We start from the raw sequence: 23,923 nt of genomic DNA on the forward strand, positions 1-23,923 counted from the left end.
GCCAGGGATGCAGTCCAGCCCCAGCGCCCCGGTTCCCCCGGGCAGCCCCGGGCACGCACCGCTGCCCCCGGCCGTGCGGGACCCTCCGGCCCGGAGGAGAAGTCCGAGGCGCTGGTAACGTGGCAGCTCTGAGGCGATCCGTGCTCTGAGAAAAACGGGAGGTCAGCCTGCAAGTTACATGGATTGAGTCATGTAGAGTTAAACTAACCCCTCCCACAGCTATGGACCACTAAAGCGCCCGTTTTCATGAGCACCTCTCACTAAGGCAGCTCGGAGCCGGCAGAGGCTGAGAGAGGAAGGAGGGGGGAGCGCGGGAGGAGGGAGCGAGCACCGGCACTGATGGACGAGCCAAAGGGTAAGGACAGAAGCGAGCCGAAGGCAGCCCTCATCCCCGGCGAGGGGCGCGGGGCTCGGCGGGAGCCCCCGGGGCGGCGGCATCCCGCGGCCGGCGCTCGGGGGAGGCTGTGCATATTCATGAGGAGCTCTCCTTCGGGATGTGCCAGTCAGGCGGGAGCTGCGGCTGCGGCATCCCCGAGAGGCGCGTCCCTCCCTCCGCGCCCGCGGAGCGCTGCCGGCGGTGGGCGAGGGCTCCGCGGCGGGGGCTTGCCGGGGTGGGCGCAGCCTTGCCGCAGTCCGCCCCCGGCTGACATCATCTTCCAGCCCCGGGACTCCCGGTCGCTCCTGGAGGGACAATGCCGAGTTGTGCCGGGGAGCCCGGGCGGGGGGCCGCGGCTGCTGGGAGAGCCGGCGGTGGCCGCGGGCCGGCGCTCCCCGGGCGGTGCGGGCGGGAGCGGGAGCTCGGCGCCGGCGGCTCCCGGAGTTTGTCCGCGGCACTGCCGGATCCCCTCCCGCGGCACTGCCGGATCCCCTCCCGCGGCAGTGCCGGATCCCTTCCCGCGGCAGCGTTGGGGATCCCCTCCCGCGGCAGTGCGGGCTCCCCTCCTGGGGCAGTGTTGGGGATCCCCTCCCGCGGCAGTGCGGGCTCCCCTCCCGGGGCAGTGTTGGGGATCCCTCCCGCGGCAGTGCGGGCTCCCCTCCCGGGGCAGTGTTGGGGATCCCTCCCGGGGCAGTGTTGGGGATCCCTCCCGCGGCAGTGCGGGATCCCCTCCCGCGGCAGTGCGGGCTCCCCTCCCGGGGCAGTGTTGGGGATCCCTCCCGGGGCAGTGTTGGGGATCCCTCCCGCGGCAGTGCGGGATCCCCTCCCGCGGCAGTGCGGGATCCCCTCCCCGGCGGGCAGCAGCAGCCCCGGCCCGTCCCGCCTGCCGCCGGCGCTGTCCCCGGGCCGGCGCCGCGCTCCAAGGGCGAAGGGGGCGGGGAGGGCAGAGCACAAACTCGGTGAAGTGTTGGCTGTCAGGAGACCTCGGGGGGAACCGAGCAATGGCTCGGGGGGTGGGAGCAGCGCGGTGCTGGCTGCGAGGGGCTCTCGGTGCCCGGAAGAGGAGGATTCCCCACCCGGCAGCCTGGCAGCCCTCTGGCCTTAAGTGCGGTCCTGAGGAGCGGGGCAGGGAGCCGGCAATAGCTGCAGATGCTTATTGCACGGTGATTTTTCTACAAGATGCATGTCTTGTACTCGGCTTTGCCTTTTATAATCAGCTGACACGGTGCACGTAGCAGCACTAGTCACAACGTTTGGCAGAAACATTTCCTAGTTTAGTATCAGCTTTTTTCTATCTGGGTGCCTTACCCTCTGTTTACAGCGCCTTCTTCTGCAACGCGGTCCGTCTTTCCGTGCTGCTGACAGCACTGCGCTCCGTGCGGGGCTTTCAAACACAGAGCAGGAACTCGGACAAATTCACAAGAGGCAGTAAACAGGAAAAATATTTGGGCAGATAGTTTCTTGTTCAGTACCAGGTGGAAGTCTCTCATTCATCATTGTTATGACAACGGGGAAACAAAATGTGATTTCTTTTTTCCCCCTAGAATAAATAAAATGTTAAACTGGACCTTTCCAATGTTTTATCTTCATAGAATGTGATAAATGCATTTGAGGGGAAGGAGCATTTTCTCAGTCTGACAGGCATCAAAATTTAAAGCAAAGACTGGCAGAAGGAGAAGGTTAGCTCATTAGTTTATGCAGTCATGAGTGAAGCTGGAAATATTTGGAGATAATTTGCCTCTGTTGAGGAGGGAGATAAGAATAGCTTTGAAACCAGTCTTTTACAAGTTTTATTCCAAAAATGAAATACAATGCTTGAACAGAAATGTCTTTTCTAGTGGATGAGGAATCACAGGGAAGAAACTTGGATAATGAGAACTGACTTAGGAAAAACGACCACATAAGCCTTCTTTTAGAAAGAGGAATTTTAAAGAGACAGAAGGAAACTAAAGGAAACTGATAGTGCTGAAGCCAATTGCAGATGAGGCAATGATGGTTCTGTAACAGGCTGACCTGCAGAGCATGCAAGTATTGCAAGACCCCATAGAAAATAAGTGCAATAAATAGCCTGGAATTGCATTTCATCTGTGTGGGGCAAGAAAACACCACACTGTTTCTGAGAATGCCTCTCACAGTATCTTTTCCAGCAGTCAATGGGCTCAACATGGGGCAGTCTGGGACAGGTGGTATTCATCAAGGTTCCACCTTGAAATGAGGCACAAATGCACACCAAGGGCACATCCTGTCATCAGAAAGGAATTATTAAGAAGTGTTTCAGTAAGACACCTGTTTCCTGTGAGCCATGTCCATAGGGACTGTGATAAGTGCCTTTGGAACACTACTCTTCAGTGTTAGAAAGCTTGTTTTTAAACACTGACACTGTCAGCTCTGCTTTGAAATTGGCTAAAATGGCCAAAAAATAAATTCTGTTTGGGATGCTACATAGCAACAGGTTATATCATTGATCACTGAATACTTTCTTGGGCAAAAAGCATGACAACCTAAAAAGTACATGTCACTGGAAGATGCATGGGTGTGCTTCAGTCTGGCAAGAGCATGACACTGATCTCATGTAGACAGCAGTGAAAAGAAATAAACCTTATTAAATTTATCTATTTAAACATAAAAGGCACTCATGTAGTAACTCTGATTTGGAGGTTTCTATATACACAGAGATTAATTAGTCACTGTCTGATGACTGCTCGCTATAGATCATTCCAGCATGGAACCGTAATAAAGCAAAATCTGACAGGGAAAAAAAAAGTAAAGGAATGTGAATGGAAAAATCAAAAGTTTAAAGAAGACATATTGAGCAGCACATCAAAACCAAGAATGAAGATGACTTTGATTTTTTCATTCAAGCTGTGAAGTTAAAACAAGTAAATTAAAGGAAAAACAAGTAAATTTAAAGGAAATGGAGAAAGAGGAAGTGGAGAACATCTGATGGAAAACATAGACTCTGAATTGGGGAAGATTATTTAGAGAAAGTAAAGATGTCAGGGGAAAATCTAAATTTATTAGGGCCAGGCACAATTCAAAGGAGGCATTTAGTATGCCTTAGGAACAAAATAATGTGTATAGATCAATTGCAAGATCATTTTGGAGGTGGACAGGGAAAGATTTTAATGACAATGTGGGACAAAACCAGAAAAGTGTTGGCTAAATACTTTTCCAAAACAGGGGGAGTAGGGGAGGCAATGAATTCTGATATGAAGGAATATTTCAGGGATGTTCATGGAAGTAGTTTGTTTTGTAGATTAATGTTTTGGGGTCAATAAATTTTAACAACAATTTGAAATGAAATGTGCCTAGTACTTACTGAGAAGATCTATAAGCAATAATGTTCATTCTCAGCAAGCTGGAACACCATGGATATCCCTAACAATGGGAAGAGTGCTATTGTTCACCCAATATCCCAGCAGTGTGATGGTGGGTATTCTGGAGAGCTACTGCCAACATAGCCTGACATTAGTCCTACATAAATTACTGCATAGATCTCTCAGTAACCAAGTGGTAATGGCTAGTTTGATTATATTCTTTTGGTTTTGTAGAGAATAAAACTTATCAAAGTAACTTTCAGAAAAATATTGTAGAAATGGGTAACACTGTCAAAATGGATAATGGAATGAATACATGGAAAAGGAAATTACTCATCCCAGACAGAAGCAAACTTATGAGTTCATGTGGCCCCCTCAAGTGAGCAGATGTCCCCATCCTGCATCCTAGGATGGAGGTGGTCCCACTTACAAGAGTCTGCAGCAAGAATTTCAAGGAATATGTTTCTTTTGGTTTTGAAACTTGGCTGGAGAATGCACTTAAAAGAAGGAGTGGTGGAAGCATTTCAAGCACTGGTAGATCTTTTAATCTGTCTTTACTTTCTTGAAGGCTCTTTTGTTTACACAGTAAGTCAGCTGACTTTAAAAAATAGCTGTCACACAAGCCTGGTGTGATTCCCATTCGGGAAAAATACAGGCTGTATTTTGTCTTATGCATGTGAACACTCATTGAAGTTCTAAGGAAAAAAATAAGTATTCTTAAAAGCTGAGTGGCTGCTGAATAAATCTGGGCTGTGAGTTAAGGGACTTCCAAAGCCTGACTCTCCAGATAGTTTAGAACCACCACACAAAAGGGGAACAGGAAGAACTGAATTCCCTGGCTGGTATTTGACAGCCATGGTCTGGATTATAAATGTAGGGCTGGGAAGGCACTGGTCCTTTATTTTCCAACTAATTATTTGCACTTGTTTTATTTTCCAGAGGAAAAAAATGTGGTTGAAAAGATTAAATATGAAAACCTTCCATGTTTAAACTTCTTCACAATAGATACACTTCCAATGTTGTTCTGATTGCAAAAGTCTCCCTATGACTCTCTAGCAAAGAATGAACCAATGGATTAAGACCTGGGTAACAATAGACCTTAAAAATAGTTATCAAAGGAAATAATCATGAAACAGCTGTGTTTTCAGAGGTATTCTGCAAGAGGCCTGATGGCATTAGACATTTCCAATAATGATCTAAAAAGCATAAAATCACTGCTGATTTGCAGATGGAGTTTGTCAATGCTAGGAGGACCAGTACAAATACCAATTAAGTCAGAGGAAAAAGTCTAAAGAAGCCAAGAGTGGTTGGAAAGATAAAGAGCAAATAAAAGGCTTTTAGCCAAGCCTGTAAAAGCAAAGCTAATGTGACTTTGTGAGGAAAATTGGTCATTCAAACACTGAATAGACCGGAAAGATTTCCAGACAACGTTGTTCAGAAAAAAACGTGTAGAGGTTGCGGCATGTATGTATATGTCTATAAATATAAATATATATATATATATATATATATATGTCTGGGACAGCCATAACTAAGAGGTCTTGGGTTCTTCATTACCATGGAGGGAGAAGGTTGTCCTCTAGTCAACCTTATTGTGACCACTGCAATCTGTTTGCCCTTTGACTTGTAATTACCAGAAACATACAGAATACCCTTCAGGAATTTCTGGAGGAGAAAGAATAAATTTAAGAGGCTGAACACCTGAAAAACAAAGTGTTACAGAAGCTATAATAATTTATAATCTTTTTGGTTTTACCTAAGTTGCAAAACTGGCATTATGTGGTGCAGAAATATCATGCTTAGCTACATTCCTTCTTTTCCTAAGACATCTTTCCACCTGTGGGTTTGAGAGCAGCAGGAAATGAAATTTTTGGATTAATATCTTCTGGGCAGGTATTTTATACCTTCTTACTAGCCCAGTGCCCAATAACAGTGTTCCATAGAACTGGATGTGTTTGGAAGTGTGTTGAGACAGCAGCTGAGTTCTGAGCTTAGAAATCATCTGTTCAAGGTGGTTAAGATTTGGTTAGAGACAGAAGTATTTGGGCTGAACTTTGGGATGAAGTAGGTGATGCTGAAATTACTTTGGAGGGCCACCTCCTAAGGGATTAGTATTGCTTGAGACTGATCAAATTTAAATTGTAAAACCTTGGATCATGTTCACAAGAGAAGCAACCCAATTGGTTTTCTGAAAGCCAAGTTAGATGTGGATTACTTATAAAACTCTATTATTATTTTGTTATCTAGGTTTGAGAACTGGCTTTAAGTTTCAGCTCATTGGAAACCTCCCTCTGAGTAGAACTGAAGGTTTGTGGCAGGCATTTCCATCAGTCTCTTAGTCACAGAGCTGTTGACAGAATGCTCACAATGGAGAACAGCAGAGCCTAAGGGTGAACTTCTACTTTTTATCATTTCATATTAATCTTGCTGCTGAAAGAGAAAAGGCAACTGTCCTTGTTGCTGGCCTTGTTCTTTTTATTCTGTGATAACTTTCAGTTTGTCCAACTTGAAAGACAACACTGGCCCAAGTGAGAGAACAGAAGGAAGATAAAGGTAAAAATCACTTTCATGAAAGTTATTGGGAAGTGCAGGAGGAAAATCTTCACCGCAACACAAGGAGAGACAAGACACAAGCCCTATGGTCTGAAACATTGCATTAGCAGTACAAATTAAGAAAAGGGGAAAAGTGTGAGAGACCAGATGGAAGAGAACAGAGTCAGCTAAGTGCACACTGAACAAATTCATCTGCTCACATCATCTCATGCACTCACTGCCCCCAAATGTGGAAAATGCTGCAAAGATCTGTTTCCAAGCCTGCTCTTTGTCCTTGTCCCTCTGTCCCTAGTGCTGCACTGGCTGTTCACACTCAAGGGTGATGCAGGCAGTGTAATGGTCAGTGCTGTCACTGTCCTGTGAGTGCTTAGCCACCACCAGCAATGCCACAAGTCTGCCTGTTGTGGTTCTTGTCTGAAACATTTGGGGCCCATATTTGTCCATTCCAGCTTGGGAAGAGCTTTCAGTGAGGATTTGCAGAGCCACTTCACTGTCTTCCTTTACATTGCCTTTCAAACTCCCCTTGTGCTGTCAACACAGGGATTAAGTTTCTAGTATGAGGAGCCACACACCCATCAGTCTGACCTGTGCTGTTCTGTGCTCTGTTGTGACCTTCACCCAGCTGAATACTACATCTCTTCTGAATAAAAAGTACCCCTTACAGGGTAACTGACTAATTTACAGGCTGGGACTTGCACCTTTAAGCAAATGTTTTATGTTGCTTAAGTAGAAGTTAAAGGCTCTTAGTTTGATTTGTATTCTTAGTTTGATTTGTATTCTCTCCTTTGATTTGTATTCTCCTCCTGAGAGTCTTGGCTCTGATCACAAATCATGGTGAGTGCCAGAGCATTCTTGATGGAGAGGATGCAAAGAAAAAGGACCTATTTTTACAAAGGAATGAGATTTACTTTGTTTTTTTGTTAACTGTCTGCAACCTCTCAGCCAAAGCTCAAACCATCCCTGGCCTTTGAGCTCTGTGTGCTGACTGGAAAAGGTGAGTCAGCAGCTCAGGACTTAGAAACCACTTCAGCCTCTCAGCTGGTTCACAGCACTGCCACAATCTGCTTTTGGGGCTCCCGAGGCAGAGGAGACACAGGAGGGGCTGGTTCAGCTGCTGTGGTTTCTAACAGTCACCACAAGTCCCGCTGCAGCTGGGGGCAGGGGAGGCAGCAGCATCTCCACCTTCCTCCCCGGGCTCAGCAAGAAGGGGTAGACTCCTCCAAGAGTGAGGGATGGAGGGAATTTGGAGTCCCTTCAGTACAGCTGATGGATGGGAACATCCAGAGTGCATGGCAGGGCCCAGGGAGCAGGCGTGCAGGGGGAGGAAAGGTGGAGCTGCTTTGTGGAGGGTGGGTTTGGTGGTGGGGACAGGTAATGGAATGGGATTTGTTCCTCTGCTGAGAACTGTCCCTCCCTGCTCTTTGCCAGAATGGGAGTGGGCAGCTCCTGCCAGGGAGAACATCTGCTCTTTGCCACAATCAGCCCCTAGCTGCTGGCTCCAGATTCTTTCGGGAAATGTACTGGAAATCTGCAATTTTGTCTTGAATTGAATGTGCCAAATAAGTTGATCTAAAGCTTCTATATATTTTGTCTCACTTCACTGAAATAATGTAGGAGGCTTACTGTTTGTCAGCTTTGTTTGAGACTGCAGTAAACATGAACACAGTGGAAGCCAAAAAGAACTTTATTCTGGTAAATCTAGTGGTCAGGCTCTTGTTTACAATACTTAGAAATACTGCTGTGGCCAAAAGCATGAAAGCCATACAGAAAAGAAGAAAAGAATGCTCCAGCACAGTTCTTTAGAATTTATTCTGTCATTAACTAAAGAGAATTAGGATCCTATTTGAAAGGTGGAACTATGGCATAAGACAGAGGTAGGATAGTCCCTTTTTGTGGCAGAGCAAACAGAACAGTTAAGCAGACTGTGAAACTAAACCCCTGCACTTCATCTTAAAAATAGTGGTTTACAATAGAACCTGGCCCCATGCTATGCACTCCTTGTTAAAGACAGTCATTTCACTGTTGCTTTTTAGGTTACAAAGCGTGTCTCAGCTACAGAGACCAGTAATTTCTCTACCAATTTAAGAATCTTGAGTCCTGTGGCCGCTTGGCACCTAAGAATGTTAACTGGATCCCATAGGCCTTGCTGAGAATAGATGTCCTTCTGTAAACAGGGATTTGGAGAACTTCTTTTGCCTCTCTGTTTCTCAGGAGATTGTAACAATAAATTTACACATCTTGGGAATTTTTGGTGTGGTGTAGCAGTTAGTCTTGAGTTTATTGGCATCTTTATAATGTAGTAATGAATTCTTTTAACTGCTGGTTTCTCCTTCTTCCATCCCTGAAGTCTGCAGGAAGAAGACACAGGGAATGCCCTCATTCCTCCATGGGACCCTGATACCTTTGTTACCCTTTTCCATCCTGTTTCTTCTAACCTAAATGACATTTTCAATTTCTATTCCCTGTTTTTAAAGTTGTAGGAGAACTGCAGAGAAATTGTAGCGTGAGTCATGTGCATACTTTACTGGACCATTAATCTCTAAATTGCTGTTAATCTGGCAGAACATCAGAGAATATATCAAAATGATGGAAGATGAATTTAAGAGTAGCTGTAACCAAAGTGTGCTGCTCTTTCCCTGGACCTTGGGAATTCTGCCTCTTTGCAGGAGAGTGTGTGCTGCAGCCCCTGGTCCATGAGAGCTACCCAGACGAGTGGGTGGGATGGTCCACAGGGCACAGCACTGGGATGCCTGCTGCTCTCTTGTGCTTTTTCATCAACCAGGGCAATAAGGCTAATGGTGCTGACCTCTGTAAACTCCTTGGCAATGTATGAGTGAAAAGCACTGTGTCAAATTTAAGTGTTACGAGTTGTTATTAGGGAAGGCTGACAATATTCCAGCCTTACCTGCTTTGTATTAGTTTCCTGTATGATGTGGGCAGACAGCACTGCTGAGAGCTGGAGTCAGCTGTGACAGCCAAGGGGAGCCCGGCAATATTGGGAAAGTAGTGAGAGAGTCTTGGCCTTGCTTAGTGTCTATGTGCTGGGAGAAGGCTGGACTCATAGAAAGGTGACAAGGGAAAATGTGAGTGCAAAAAGCCTCCCTGTGGGTGCTGGGGTTCTGCTCTGGGATAACTGCAGCTGTCCTGTCTCACAGGAGCTTTATGGGAGAAGCTGAGGTTAATGCCAGCCTTGCCCTGCAAGCCTGAGTGTAGGAACTGTACCAGGTCTTGGTGACACCAGTGACAATGGTCTCACCCTGTACTGTCACAGGCAGCTGCTCTGCAGGTGACAGGCTGAAAACAGCTCCAGCTCTAACATTGCTGCTGAGATCTTGGTCGAAAACTGTTTTAAATCCTCAGTGGTGAGCCTGGTAGTGACACCCAGGGACAGGCTTCAGTGCTGCTCTGCAGGATTTCAGCACCCTCTGACTTCCCCACAGACTGCCACTGCTGCTGTGGTCGTGCTGTGCCACAAGCTCTGAGCAGGAGACCTGCCTGCATCTGAGCAGCAGAACTGCATGGTAACCACAGCAGCCCTAAAACCTACTTCCTTTGCTGCTGTCATAACCTAACCTAACCTAACCTAACCTAACCTAACCTAACCTAACCTAACCTAACCTAACCTAACCTAACCTAACCTAACCAACTGCAATGATGGCCTCTGAAAACACACCGTGCGTAAGGTAGGCATGCAGCTGGAGGTGCAGGAATACTCCAGCTGGCCTGGAGGAAATGTGAATGGAATATGTGTGTGAGAGAGAAGAAGCAACAGATCAAGGAGTAACAGAAAATGGTCTATAATGGTAACCAAGGACATAACTGACTGCACAAAAACTGGGTGAGTGCTGAAAAATGTGTTTGCAACAAGGGCTGCCTGTGGCCTGATAAGCCTCACATGGATGGCGTGTCAGGAAAAGGCCTGGGTGCTGATAAAGTGCAGACTAGTCCTTGGGGAACAAATAACTGAGGGATCACAGTAAACTCACAGCACATCCTCTGTGCAAGTTGTCCTCCTCTCAGGGCAAGCAGATAGACAGTGGGAGCTGAGGTACCCAAAATGAGGGGGGAGGAAAGGCACTGAGCAGCCACCTGTTCTAGATAAAAGGGCTTTCCAGGAAAAAGGATCACCCTGGGGTAACCATTAACTCCTGAAGATGGCAAAAGACCTGCTCCAGAATTTGTAGCTTGTCACTGAAGAGGAACCCAAGAGGTGCAGTGAGGATTTGGCACTTGGCACACTGGATCTCATCTCACAGAGGATCCCACTGGAGCACCTCAGCCAACTTGGTGCCTGTGAGTACAGAGGGAGTGAGGAAGAGTGAGTGTGAAAATGGGACCAATGGATTTTTCAAAACTAACATCGTCTTCCTGTTTTGTAAGGTCATGTGCTGTTGCTGCATTAATTTGCTGTATCATAGCTACATAAAAAACTTCTCCATTCTTAACCCAAAGCTTTCACATCTTTTTTCATTTATAACTGCTAAGACCATCAGAGTTTAAGAAGCTTTTGTTTTGGTGTGATCAGTGTAGCAAAAATATAATCAGGCCTAAGTTGAGCTGTAAGAGGCTCTAAGGGCTGAAAAATATTGGATAAAAATATCAGACAAAACAGGAGGGCAAGGGAAATTCTCAGATGCTTTCAGTGATGGCAAGTGCAAAACTGAAACTACTCCCAAGCACTTTGACTTCACTGTTCCCACCCAAAGCAAGTTGACTTCCCACATGCCTGCGTAGAAGAGAGGCAGGTCATGGCCCAGGAAGAGACCCACTGCTGAGAGTCCTCTGAATAACCCTGCTGTGGGAGCCCAGCCAGTTCATACATGGATTCAAGACTAGGGTTCCCACATCTTCTCTGAGGAGACAGCTCCAAGAGTTACTGTACAGCTCCTATTTCTCCTTCAGCTGCTAGCTTTCATTTCTATCCTTCACGTCTCTTTAAGTGAGCCCCATCTCTCTGGGATCAAATCCTGCTTTCAATTAGTGTTGTTTGCCTTGTGAGCATCTGAAGTTTGAGTTATTTTTCTCTTGTTTGTCTTTTTCTGAGTTTAATTGTTTCCTGTATAAGATGGTGGTTTCCATAGATACCTTGGACATCATTTATCAGTCCTTCCTGGACATAGAGTTCCTCCCAATGATTTACACAACAATTTGTCATATCTGCATGACACCTTGGTTTCTTCATCCATATCACTGCCATACTGTTGTTCTAACATGTCATCTTGATAAGCTGCCGTGTTCTCTTTGCACAGCTTTCAATCCACATGATGGAACTCTTGTCCAGCCAGTTTTAAATTCAAACATGGTACATTGCGTGTCTATTTTAGGATTTTGTCCTGATAATTGCTGGAAACTTTAGCTCAGCTTTTCTCTGCTATGGGTAACTGTTAAACAGAACAGTGTTTTGTTATTTTTGTTCCCCTCCCCCCGCCCCCTTGAGAAATGTTATCAAAGAACAAAGTCTGGCAAAGTATTCAGGGTTGGTATGCTCCTAAATGAGAGCTGAGATAGCAATGACGTTGTTCTTTCAGACAGCTCTAGCGTGAGTTTTCTCCCCTTATCCTGTCTCCACCTTGTCCTGGAGGAAAGCATTTGTCCTGGATTGCAAAGTTAGATGCTAATGTGAGTCACTGCTTGGAATTTAGTGGTGAGAAATTAGAGCGCTATCAGCCTCCCCAAATCCTTACAGAAACAAAGAAAAATCTGGACACGGTGTAAGTTAGTGCTCTCTTGGGTGTATTTTGCTCTTATCAGGCTATTCAATGCACAAGTGGGGCTGCTCTGCTGATTCAGCATCACAAGAAATGATGCCAGGGCAGCTCCAGGCCACACTTAAGGAATTACAAAGGAGACCATTAGAGTCACAAGTTTTCTCTTTAGCTGATTTATAAATGGATTTGTTTTCTTTCTTGCTCATTTGTCCTAGAGCTGTTAATAAATAACCTTTTCAATGTCCCTGCTCCTGCAGGAGATGTGAGAAAAATATGTGCTCATGTGAACTTGCTGCGAGCTCTGCAGCTGGGCTGGAGATCCTGTGGCTGGAAGGTTGGCTCTGGCCTGAGCTTGGTACCTCCCATCCCCAGCCAGAGGGAGAATGGTGCTGAAAGAGGCTGGGAAGCACGGAGGCTCCAGGGAAGCAGCAGACCTGCAGCTCCTTTTTGCATGGGCCAGGGGTTCTGGACAGAAGGGTGGCCTGCTGTGACTGTCCCCCTGTTCCTGTGCTGCCTTATCCAGAATATCTTGTGTTTGTATTTTGAAATATTTGAGGTAAGAATAGTGGGGAGAGGGAAGATTAATGGAGATACACAAATTGAAGGCCAAACTATGGCTTGATTATAAATGGGTCTCTTTCCCTGAGCATAATTCTTCTTTCAGGATTCACTGCACATCCCAGTAATAAGTAATCTGAACTTTAGAGATTAATAGCACCCTGTGCCAGCCCATTCATCCAGCAAAACTCCTTTGCTGTTTTGTTACATGTCAGCATGAGGCTCCAGCCTTTTCACAGTGCTCCTCTGACCACGAAAATTTGGATTCACATTTACCTTATTACCTTTGTAGCTTCCAAGAACTATTTCTTCTCTTACGCGCAGGAAATTTGTCAAGGTCTGTGCCCCGCAATAGCCTCTGATCCCATGTTCCTTACCATTGGTTGTCACTAAAAATACCACAGGGTAATTTGTTTCCTGCTATTTGAAATGGAAATTGTAGCAGCATGAGGAACAGAGAATTATATTCATGCCAAATATCATGAGCTGAATTCTCCTCATGGTTTGTGGGAATCCTAGTTATTAAAGCTGACCTCTGAGAAATCAGTATATTTTTCCACATGGCCTAGACAGTGGATGTGCTCCTCAGCAAGAAAAAGAAACTATTCCAGCTGTCTCTTGTCCTGTGCTCTGCAATGAGGAATGGAGATTGCAGTGCTGACAGCTGAAGGTAAAGGGTTGAGTTGGGAAGTGTTTAAGCAGAGTGCTGTCTTTTTAATGCATGCAGCCCTAACCCTGGCCTGCTGAAAGGAGGGAGCGGGGCTGCTGCCCTGCCTGTATAGCAAGGGGTCTTTGCTGCTTCTGCTGGGATTAGTTGCAAAGGGAAGGTGCCTACAGTGTTCTCTGCTGCAAATGGATGCTATGCATGTTAAGGGAGGAAAAACTCAGTGGGTACCTTATAGGACTGAGAAATGGTCTTCTAAGACATCAAACAGATGTGCTGGAAATCACAGTACCAAGGGGTGGCACAACCTGGGTATAGGCAAAGTCCCAGGCACAGTTAGGCACTGCAGCATGTGGGACTGCTGTGGAATGGGCATCACCCCAGGGGCCTTGCCAGGGGCTCTGCTGATGCTGCACCAGCTTGGAACAGTGTTTGTGTGTCTGTGATCAGTCTCCAATGGTTTTTGGAGTCAATGGGAAGTGAAACTTCAGGAGAAATGCTGGTTGCTTTTGTGTGCAGAAATCGTCGGGCAGCACAGGCAGCGGCTGGCTGACATGTGGCACTTTGGGCAGCTGAGCTGCTTGTTTTGGAAAGCAGGGAAGTGAGCCCCCGGAGGCAGAAATGTTATTCAACACACAAGGTGATCCCAGGAGCCTACAGCTCAGAGAAAAACATCCTTGAGGTGTGGTGAGAGGCTTGGTGGCCTCAGCCCATTCAGAGCAGGGCAGGCTGTCAGTGCAGAGGGCTCGCAGGAAAGCTGGGGATGCTGGGGCTGGGATTTGCCACCATGGGAGTCAAAGGGCACAGGGCAAGCTGTGGGTGAAGGGGCGTTTGGATCTCTTTCCTCTGTGGCCATTCCCCATCAGAACCTCCTCTGGGGCGTTTACAGAGCTCAGGACTTTTTGTTCTCCAGGAAGTTTCTGAACTTGCTGGCCCAACGTGGGTGTTGAAGGGGGGGGTGGTTGTTCTGGAGGCTGTTTCCTCTCTTTTTTTCATAATAACTTGTACATCCCCCTCATGTGTGGGTGGTTGATGGGACACAGGAAAGGGTGGGCTGTGCTGGGCTGGTGATGTGACTCACACATCACCCATCTTCCAGTGGGTCCCACTGTCTTCAGCAGCAACCATAACTAAATATTTGTACACAATAGTTGCCCAGGGCTGAACTGGAGCAACAGACCAAAGCAACTGAAGATCAGTGCCTGTCACCAGCCAGGATGCTGGGGACAGAGACAGGCTTGGTTTTCTTTATAGGGACAAGAAAAGCTGATATGATGGTGGATTTTAGTGAAAGACAAGGCAATTTCTCAGAACTAAGGGTGACCATCTCACAATTTGCAATGCATTACTTCTAGCTCAAGAGAAATATGTGTTGACCCCAGTCACAAGAGAAAAAGAGGAATTTCTGTGAGTTTCAAATTATTATAAAAGTAATGCACACTTATTCTGTCAACAATGTCTAGTAGCTCTTAAAAGAAGCAACATCACAAAATAAAAAATACTTGAGCTGAAGCAGCAGAGTATTTAAAATGTGGAATGCTAATAAGAAGCAGCCCATTCTCTTCTTATTTCATTCCACAAAAGCCATAATCCAACAATTGAAAGCTATGTTAATATGAAAATAATGAAATCTCTTAAAAATGCATATTCAGAGGCAAAAAAGGATTATAAAATTAGTGCAAATTTAAAGTTGGAAAGTGTAAAAGATGATCAAAAGAAGCATAAGGAAAAAATCATGGCCAGGGAGTTGAGAAGAGAAAGAAAAATGTAAGATCTTGAGCCCAAGTGGAAGCCTGGCAGCACCATTGGGCCATTGCAAGTCTGTGTGTTCAAACTACCAACAATGGCAAAGCTGAAAGGTGTCAGTGCTTGGTGCATCTTTTTTTTTTCCCCTAAAGACAAACAAATACCTTCACATCATGTGATAGTCAAGCATTTTCAAGCAATAATTTAGCTGGTGAGCCAGGGAGGAGGGGAAGCCCCCTTGAGCTCACTGGATATTTACTGATGAAACTTCAAGCTTTGTGGATAATGGCAATAAATCTTCTCCAGTTAAAATATAGCTTTGATGGCTAGTAGGAAATTAATGCCAGAGGTTTCCTGACAGGAAACTGATGTAACTGATAACAGCTTTCTCTTCTGATTTGAAAAACATCTTTCATGTGAGAATTGTAAAGAAATTAATATGAGTACAAGTAGGATACAGGCTTAAAAGTCCAGTAACCATCTTATAAATGTGAAAAAAAAACTACCTAAAGGTACTGTGTCACCAGCTTCCTGACACTTGCTGGTTGCATTTAAGAATATTGAGTATCTGGGTCTGACTGCTGTCATACAAGCCAGAAAAATATATTCCTACAGAGAGATTATTTAATGAGCTGGGCAGAGAGATTATTTAATGGGCATTGGGAAGACTTGGTGGGGGCAGTGTATAACACCAGGGAGATGGGCTGAGGGCAAGGAGAGAGGGGTGTCAGTGCCTTGCAGAGAGGGAGGCTGAGCACCATCCCCAGCCCTGCACCAAGGGAAGGTCTCTGACAGGGGAACCTGCTTTGTGCATGGTTAATTGGGCACTTGGTGTGGCATTTTGGGCCACTGGGGCTCAGGCCAGAACCCCTGGACATCACCTCTCCAGCAGAAACTGCACTGCAGGGCCAGGGGGCTGCCCTGAGTGCTGCAGGCAGCTGTGGAGGGGACAGAAATGTGTGCTGTCTGCTCCTTTGTATCCATCTCCTGCTCTTATTGCTCAGCTTTTGCTGCCTCCAACACCCAGCAGCTCCCCAGTATATCCACGTGCTTTTCTTTTTTCCAGGGAAGGAGGGCTCATTCAATGTGTCTTGTGCAATTTCCCAGGGCTGTATCCCAGCCACAGCACTAAAAGCAGCAGAAGGATGAGGAACACCAGCACCAACAGTGCTGCACACACGGATAGCACCCAGCAGGGTGGCTGCCGTGGCTGCATTAGGTCTGAACAAAACCTGGGGCTTTGTTGGGCAAGGGAGGGAGCACCTTTGTACAACTGCATCTGTATCCCACAGGGAGAGCATGTGCACTGCATTGCCTTTGCTGACAGCATAAGTTATGAGTGCATTGTCCCCTTTCTGCTGATTCCCCTCCTTGTGAACCAAGGAAACGGAACTGGGAGAAAATCCAGGAGCCACCCTCATCCTGAGGCGGGATTGGCTACACCAGCGCTGGCAGACAGAAATGTCATTTGTCTGAAGACAATTAATGAACCTTCTTTACTCTTCTTTTTTTGCAAACTTGACAATTCAGTTCCTTCAATCTTTCCTCATAGGTCAAGCTTTTAGGCTGGTGATCTTCCTTGTTCTCTTCTGGAGTTTCTCCAAGTGGTCTGCATCTTTCCTGAAAGGCAGTGTCCAAAATTGGTCATAGAACCTCACAGGAGGATTTACCAGCTTTAGATGGAGGGAAAGATTACTATAAACTGCTGTAGCTACAATAACATTTGCTTTGGAAAGCGGCTTAGCAGATTGCTCACCACCCTGTCCTTGTGTGATGGCTCTTGCCTAAATGTCATATTTGCTCTTGTCCTTAAGTGAGTTAGATGTCTTCACCAGGCTCTCACCTAATTGTCAAATTTATTTTCAGCTCCAGCCCTATGTGTCAGTGTGCTTTGCTCCCAGCTTGGTGCTGTCTCAGATACAGGCACACTCTTTATCTTGCAGCTCACTAATGCACAGGTATGTGTGCACATGGGACAGTTCAGGCTGCCAAGCTGTATAGCCCAAATTCATAGGGCTCTGTGGGTTTTGAGACATGTAGGGACGCATGAGTTCAGTATCAAATGTCTCTGAGAGACAGCATCCAAAAAACCCATTATACTGTTTGGACTATCAGTTTCACTGACACTTCAATGTTTGTACTTCAGCACTTACAAGTATTTCATCTGGAAAAATATAACCCATTAAATATGTATTTATTATTCTACATAGCACTACAAGGAGGGGCAGAGATCACACCAGTATTTAGGCCACAGTTTTTGCCATATGAATTATTAAAACTAGGAGCAGAGTCTCCCACACTGTTCCATGTAACAGCTGTAAAAAGTGGTGTAAAAGGCTGATCTGGAGCTTGAATTCTAATTTCAGCATGCTGAGTGTCTTGTCCTGATACTTTGAAATAAAGCCCCCTAAACCAAAGCCATTGACTTACTGTATATGTGCTTGTATGTAAATTCTAAGCCAAACCTGAGCCTCTTGACAGCCCCTAAGAAAAGGCTTTTCAATATGCTGGCCTGAAACAGGTGGTTTTCATTACTTTGCAGCCAAGTCTTCCTAGGTAACTTGGATACAAGCATGTTGAAATGAAAAAGGCAGATGAAGAATGAGTAAGAAGTCAGTTGGGGACAGAGAAAATTTCATTAAAGGGTTGATAAATGAAGCAGTGTGGCTCTTCTGAGTGTTTATGCACTCACATTTTTGGTTGTGGTGAGTGAAGACAGGAGGGTAATGTGTATCAAACCCTGAACCCTGCAAGTTCAGCAACCTCACAGAGTAATCAGTGAGGCAATTTCAGGCAGTTCAGCCTGAAAAACTTCATGACTACTGAAATCCCATTTTCACTCACCAGGAGGATGATGTGTGTGTCTCCTCTCCACGTTGAACAGCAGCACTGACTGCTCCCATGCCCTTTGCCTACCATCACTGCCAGCAGAACTCCACAGACACGAACTCCTGCAGTTAGAAAAGGTGCACAGACTGCATCACCAGAGCCCCTCTCTCCTGGGTGGGTTTGCTGAGTTCCCATGAGAGGTTCTGGGCTGACTTAGCACAGCCTGTGCTGGTGGATGACCATGTTTCTGAGGCAGTACAGGTCCCCATCTCACTTCATTTAGGCTGGGACTGTATCATCTCCTCTGTTCACTGCTGTGCAAGACCAGTCTCCTTGCAGCTCTGGTCAGAATGCTCAAGAAAAATATAAGCAAGTAATTCTACATGCAGAGAAGTGATGCTGGACTCTTCAGTTAGACAGAAAAGGCTGGGAAAGACAAAAATCCAGAAAGGATCATTTCTTACAAATTGACTAAGAGAATAAATTCTCTTAGGACTGGGCATTTCAGAAGTTGTGAGATAGAAGTGGAAGACAGGCAGAGAGAATAGACTGATAATAAATACATTGAGGCTGAAAATGGGAACATTTCTGACCACAGAGAGAAGAGCTGAGAGGAAAAAGGCGATGGTGGGAACTGTCTGTGTCAGTGTGGCACTTGTGCAGTGGAAAAGGGGTGGCCTTGCAGTACAACTTCTTGTGATCTCTCCTGTAACAGACTGAGCATGAACATCCAAATGAAAGATCAGCTTTATCTGTTGTGTGAAGTCAGAGCTTACAAAAACATTTGTATTTATTAAAGATGATGGGTCACAGTGAGAACCAAACATGGCTTTGGTCTATGTTCAGCATCTTTTCTGCTTGACATTCCTAATGTCATTCCTTAAGCAAACCTTAGTCTCTGCTTATTGCATGTCTAAAAGCAGCTGGTTATCTGATTCCTTTTAACTTATGTTAGTAAGTCTTGTTTGGTGAGAAGGGAGTTGAGGGTGGGCAGCCTTGGCTGTGAGTGACATCTCCTGGCATGCAGAGGTGCTGTTGATTTAGTGCCGTTTGGCCAGAGGGGCCATTTCCTATTTGTCTTGAGCTCTGGAAGACACAAGAGTCAAATCTGTTCCTTGCCTTCACACAGAGCTGCCTCCCACGCTGGTGTGGTCCTTCCTGGTTATTCACTAAGAGCAACAGGGTTTCCACAGCAAAATTTCTGCCACCTGGAGCGACTGACAACATCCTCCCAGTTCTCTGTCTTGGAGGCAGAAAGGATGTTAGATCTGTTCATGTTTGGGGGCCATCACTGGATGGAACCAGTGGTAGCCCCTACAAAAAAGCAAAGAGACCAAAATTGGAAACAGACAGAGATGCCTGAGCAGCTGGGCTGTGCTCCAGCATCTGGAGAGTGCTCAATGCCTGTGCAACCGGGCAGGGCTCCAGCATCAAGCAGCTCTGAGCTCTGAGAGGAGAAAAGCAGCATCATTTCTATGCCTGCTTATGGCCCCACGGGATGTTTTAGTCACTGCACACAGTGGGCAGTGTGAGAGAAAGAGTAGAGATCTGTCTCTGCTTGGATTCTGACTGGGCACAGGCACAGAAGATCGTGTCTGCTCCATCTTTAGCTGAGGAAAACTGCTAGGGGAAGGAAAACCCTGGGGCCTGGCAATCAGTCAAGTACTGCTCCACTTGGTGGACACTGGGGAGTGTTTACATGGCATTCAGCAGTGAGAATGTGACACTCTGAGGAGCTGGAGGAAGCTGCAATAGCTTAATTGTTTAGCCCCTGAGGAACCTGCAATTACACCTAGAGCTGATGCAGGTAACCAAGTGCACAAAAAAGGGAACGAATTGAAATACCTCACCTTTCTGAACAGCAAGTGAATTTTAACTACAGTGAATTCTTTAGATAGATTTGCAGTGTTGGTTTTTGTTTGGATTTTTAAAAATAAGTTTGTCTTTTTTAAACAAGTCTGTCAAGTATTCAAGTCTGTACACTTTGAGTGCTCTTTGGAAGGTTATTACTTTGTTACACTACCTTCTGGATTATGCTTATCACCTTGTACCTTTTCTTGTATAAAACATTTCAATAAAATTCTTCTTGATAGCATTAGAGTTCAGAGATGGATGGTGTGGTATGGGATACAGCAATGAAGTCACTATCTACAAACCCCAGAGTCCTAAAAAGTGCTCATGATACTGAACTAAAATTCAGACAAAAGTCATATTCAGGATTAATAAAATAATGTGCCTTGGCAAAAAAATTACTGATCTCAGGCCACAGGTGGGATGCAGACAATTATCATTATGTCTCTGCCTTCAGACAAGGGATTTCTAGTTCATAATTGGGATGGTCCATCACAATCCTCCTGCTTTGCTGCCAATGCTGGCACTTTCAGAGTGTGGCTGCTGAAAAGATACAGCAGTCTGACAATACCCATCACAACAGGAAATCTCAAAATCTTAGAACTTGTGCAAAGTCACATATCCTTCATTCCTGTGATTGCAAACACGTAACAAATTCATTCATGGATGTGCTGTGCAACTGTCAGCAGCAGATTCAGTTTTCAGGCATGCTAACTTCATATCTATACTGTGCAGCTAATTTTAATTATAGCATCTGCTTTAATTCATTTTTCTAGGGTTAAAATAATTTTTGTTCACCAGACATGCTCAGTGCTACCAAAACCTGAGCCAACTACTCTCTCCAATGAGAAGGAAGGTCTCCCAGCTGTCATGCTCTGCTGTTTCTAATCACTTCAAGCCCTGAGTTCTGGGCGTTTTTGAATACAGTTGGATAAAATACATTCTTACTTCCTACTATCTGGTATGTGCACTAGGTTATTTTTTTAAGCTGCATTATTGGAGATATTGGCAAGCATGCTGGCCCTCCAATAGGCACTCACAAAGTGCAAGAGTTACAAGCTTCCAGATTTCACAGTTAACCTCAGCAGATTTACACAGAGAGAGCACAGAGCTCCAGGTCAGTGTTACATTCCCAATGGGCCTGTCTGGGGCATCTTCAAAGCGAGCTCCACTGGCACTTTTAGGTTCCATTTTCCCTAAGGTAAGAAGCTGTTATTTGTCTATAGTTAGAAATTTCTAGAGGTTTGTTGCTTCTTTTCACTTTGGCTAACTTATGAGAATAACTTGAGGATTTAGGGTCATTTGTAAGGTCAGGTAACACTGTATAGTTCTGGAACCTGAGACTGCCTCTCAGAGCAGTTAGAAGCTGACCCAGTTCAGAACTTGAATGCTTTTCATAATTGTATGCATGATATGAAGTGCCAGGATGGATTTGGCACATTATCTTGGGTCTGGAGGTCTGGAGACCTCTGGAACACAAATTCTAGTGCAGAGCAGGTTCTCTCAGAGCATGATAATAGTTGATGTGGTTGCATTGAGGTATTGCCATCCTGAATGACTGTAATGTACTTCTAAACATCTCCTGGAGTATTTGAGTAAAAGGAGAAGAGAAATTTCCCATGAGAGTCAGATGATCAGTGCTTTGAGTATGGAGCATCACTGTTAGTGGAAATTGATTTCAAGTCATGTGCTCAGGAGAGCACATATGTCCCCTGGAGTTACTTGTTTGTTTTAAATGTTGACTTTACATCAAAGTTATAAATCTGGAAATTATGCTGATACCCCTTCTAGAGTTCCGTGTAGGAAGATGGTATTTTATTAAACAGTTGCAAAATTGGCCAGGTCTAAGTTGTGAAATGAGGTTTTGACTGTGGGATGCATGAGGGACTATCCAAAGCAGAAAAATGTGAAAAACAGCATTATGCTAGCCAATAACAAGTGCAACTATATGTATATTGGTTCTGAAAGCTCAGATGACATATTGGTTGTGAATTATTTTCATCACCCATAAGTGGCCTTTTTTACAGAATTCTATTGCTAACCATGTATAGTAAACCACAAAAATCTTAATTTGTTAGACAGGTTATCCCAAATATGCCTGTAACATATAAGGAATTAGAGTGGTACAAGTTCTGCAAAGTGTGTGATTTATCATACTGTGCCAATTCTGCAAACACAGGCCATTCACAACCTGGTGGGCAAAGGAGATATTCATGGGGAAAAAGGACTACAGGAACCTGCCAAAAGACACACCTTTGGGGTGTGAGGAAAGATGGGCTACTGGGATACTAACATCCTTCTTCTGCTCTAGTCACAGGTACCAAACCAAAGATGTCCTCAACAAGAACGATTCTACTCATCCTGGGGTTCCTCTCCACTTTGGCTGTAATTGCTTTAATTGCTGTAGCAGTGACCCAAAACCAGCCACTTCCGAAGAATATTAAGGTATTACAAGCTGGTACCCTTAGAGGAAAACAGGATGGGGGGTTAGGTGTCCATAGTGCTCACAGACATGTTGCTGCCCTTGCTGGCTCTGGCTAACCTCTTTTTCTGTCTCCATGCTCCTCAACATCTTGTTTACATCTTTGTGGTAAAACCAGTCACGGCTTCACAGGGAATCATCTCTTAAATCACCAGTCCCAGCTTCGCGGTTTCTCTGCTCCTGTTTCCTTTGCCGGGAGCTTTGCACTGAAGCTCTGCAGAGAGGAGCAAGGGCACACACAGACCCACAGCTGCCACACAGAGGGGCTGTGTGTGCCTGTGCCCCAGGGGAGGCCAGCACAGTGCCCAGGTGTGACGTGGGCTCTGCTCTGCCTGCAGTATGGGATCGTGCTGGATGCAGGGTCATCCCACACCAACCTCTACGTGTACGAGTGGCCAGCAGAGAAGGAGAACGACACCGGCGTGGTGAGGCAGGTGGAGGTGTGTAAAGTTGAAGGTAAGAGGAGAAAAAGGAGCTGGGGAAGGGGTGTGGGATGAAGAAGAGATGATGCAATAAAAGGATGAGGGAGGAGAAATCTAGAGGAAGAGGCCAATAGTAGAAACAGCATTACACCTGTGAGATAATGCATCTCACTGGTTCCCATGGGGAGCTGTTTGTGCCTGACCTTCCTGGGGAAAAAAATGCATCCACTTTTTTCTTTGTTTTCAGGATGCTTGGAATTAATTGCTTTTTGGAAAGAACTACACCAAAGAATGTACTTAAATAAATAAAATGTCTGCATGCACTCTTGCTAAAGTGCTGATGAAAGCAATGAGAGGGGAGAGCATGGTTTGCTCTTTTTCAAGGCTTCTGTGAAAGCTTGTGGCTTCTGCACAGGGCTTGTGGCTCAAGATTGCTCAACTTATGCATGTCATGGTGCTTTTTAAATTCTATTTAATTGCTGTGTAGATACTGCATGGTTTAGGAAGGCATAAATGAAGCCCGGGGTGCATACAACAAGGAACAGCACAGACCATCATGGATCACTGCATTCTGAGATGTTGTCAGACCTGCCTGGGGTCTTTGCAGGCCTCTGCAGTGCAGGAGAGAGCCCTACTGTTATCAAGCTGCTGTGATAGCTCTCAGTGCTGCAGCATGCCACGTCACGAGCAGCACACTGAGCACACAGCAAGCTGGAGCAAACGGGGCTTCACTGCTGCCATGCAGGCACTGGTCCTGGGGCAGTCCAGGGAACCAGGGGACACATGGCAGAGAGGGACAACGATTTTTTCCTTGGGTTAGCATGAGACACAATAGCTGCAGAACACCCGGTGTTGCATTGTGAGCAGAAAGTACACAAACAAATGAGAGCATCTGCCCCCAGAGGAGCCAGCATGGAAGGGTCAGGGATATTCAGGCACGGATCCAGGGTACACCCAGGCAGCCTCAGAGAAGAGACTGCAGATGTTCAGGGCATGCTAAAGAAATGGCTTGTCTCAGCCCTCATTGCTAGTTCATAGCCTGCCTTGCAGAGAAAGAGTGGCAGATGCTGGGCACTGTGACCACCCACTACATGCATTGGGCTTAGCTGATGCTGTAGGACTGCTAAAGTTCCTCAGAAATGGAGTGGTTGAATCCAATTCTGCTGCCTGTGATACGGTTTGACACTTCCACTCATGACAGCATTCTGGGGTTATGCTTGGAGTCTGAACTATAAACTATAAACTTCTTACAGGCCCTGGGATCTCAGGTTACTCCCATGCCACAGAGAAGGCAGGCCCCTCTCTGGCACAGTGCCTACAACAAGCAGAAGACGTGATTCCCTCAGCACAGCACAAAGAGACACCTGTCTACCTCGGAGCAACTGCTGGCATGCGGCTTCTCAGGTACTGCAGGGCT

At 45.8% G+C, this 23,923-nt stretch overlaps 1 protein-coding gene across 1 annotated transcript in view; it reads left to right on the forward strand.

Annotated features, from left to right (window-relative positions):
* The first annotated feature begins 237 nt into the window (after nt 1-237).
* The window catches only part of ENTPD1 (ectonucleoside triphosphate diphosphohydrolase 1), a 33,084-nt gene continuing 9,398 nt past the window's right edge, over nt 238-23,923 (forward strand). Inside the window, exons 1-4 of the mRNA XM_058029377.1 lie at nt 238-355; nt 21,914-22,047; nt 22,423-22,540; nt 23,760-23,910. Coding sequence (XP_057885360.1) covers nt 340-355; nt 21,914-22,047; nt 22,423-22,540; nt 23,760-23,910 — 419 coding nt within the window. The 5' untranslated portion in view covers nt 238-339. The remainder of the gene's footprint in view (nt 356-21,913; nt 22,048-22,422; nt 22,541-23,759; nt 23,911-23,923) is intronic.

Source organism: Melospiza georgiana, chromosome 8, assembly GCF_028018845.1.
Source record: "Melospiza georgiana isolate bMelGeo1 chromosome 8, bMelGeo1.pri, whole genome shotgun sequence".
Lineage (NCBI taxonomy): Eukaryota > Metazoa > Chordata > Aves > Passeriformes > Passerellidae > Melospiza > Melospiza georgiana.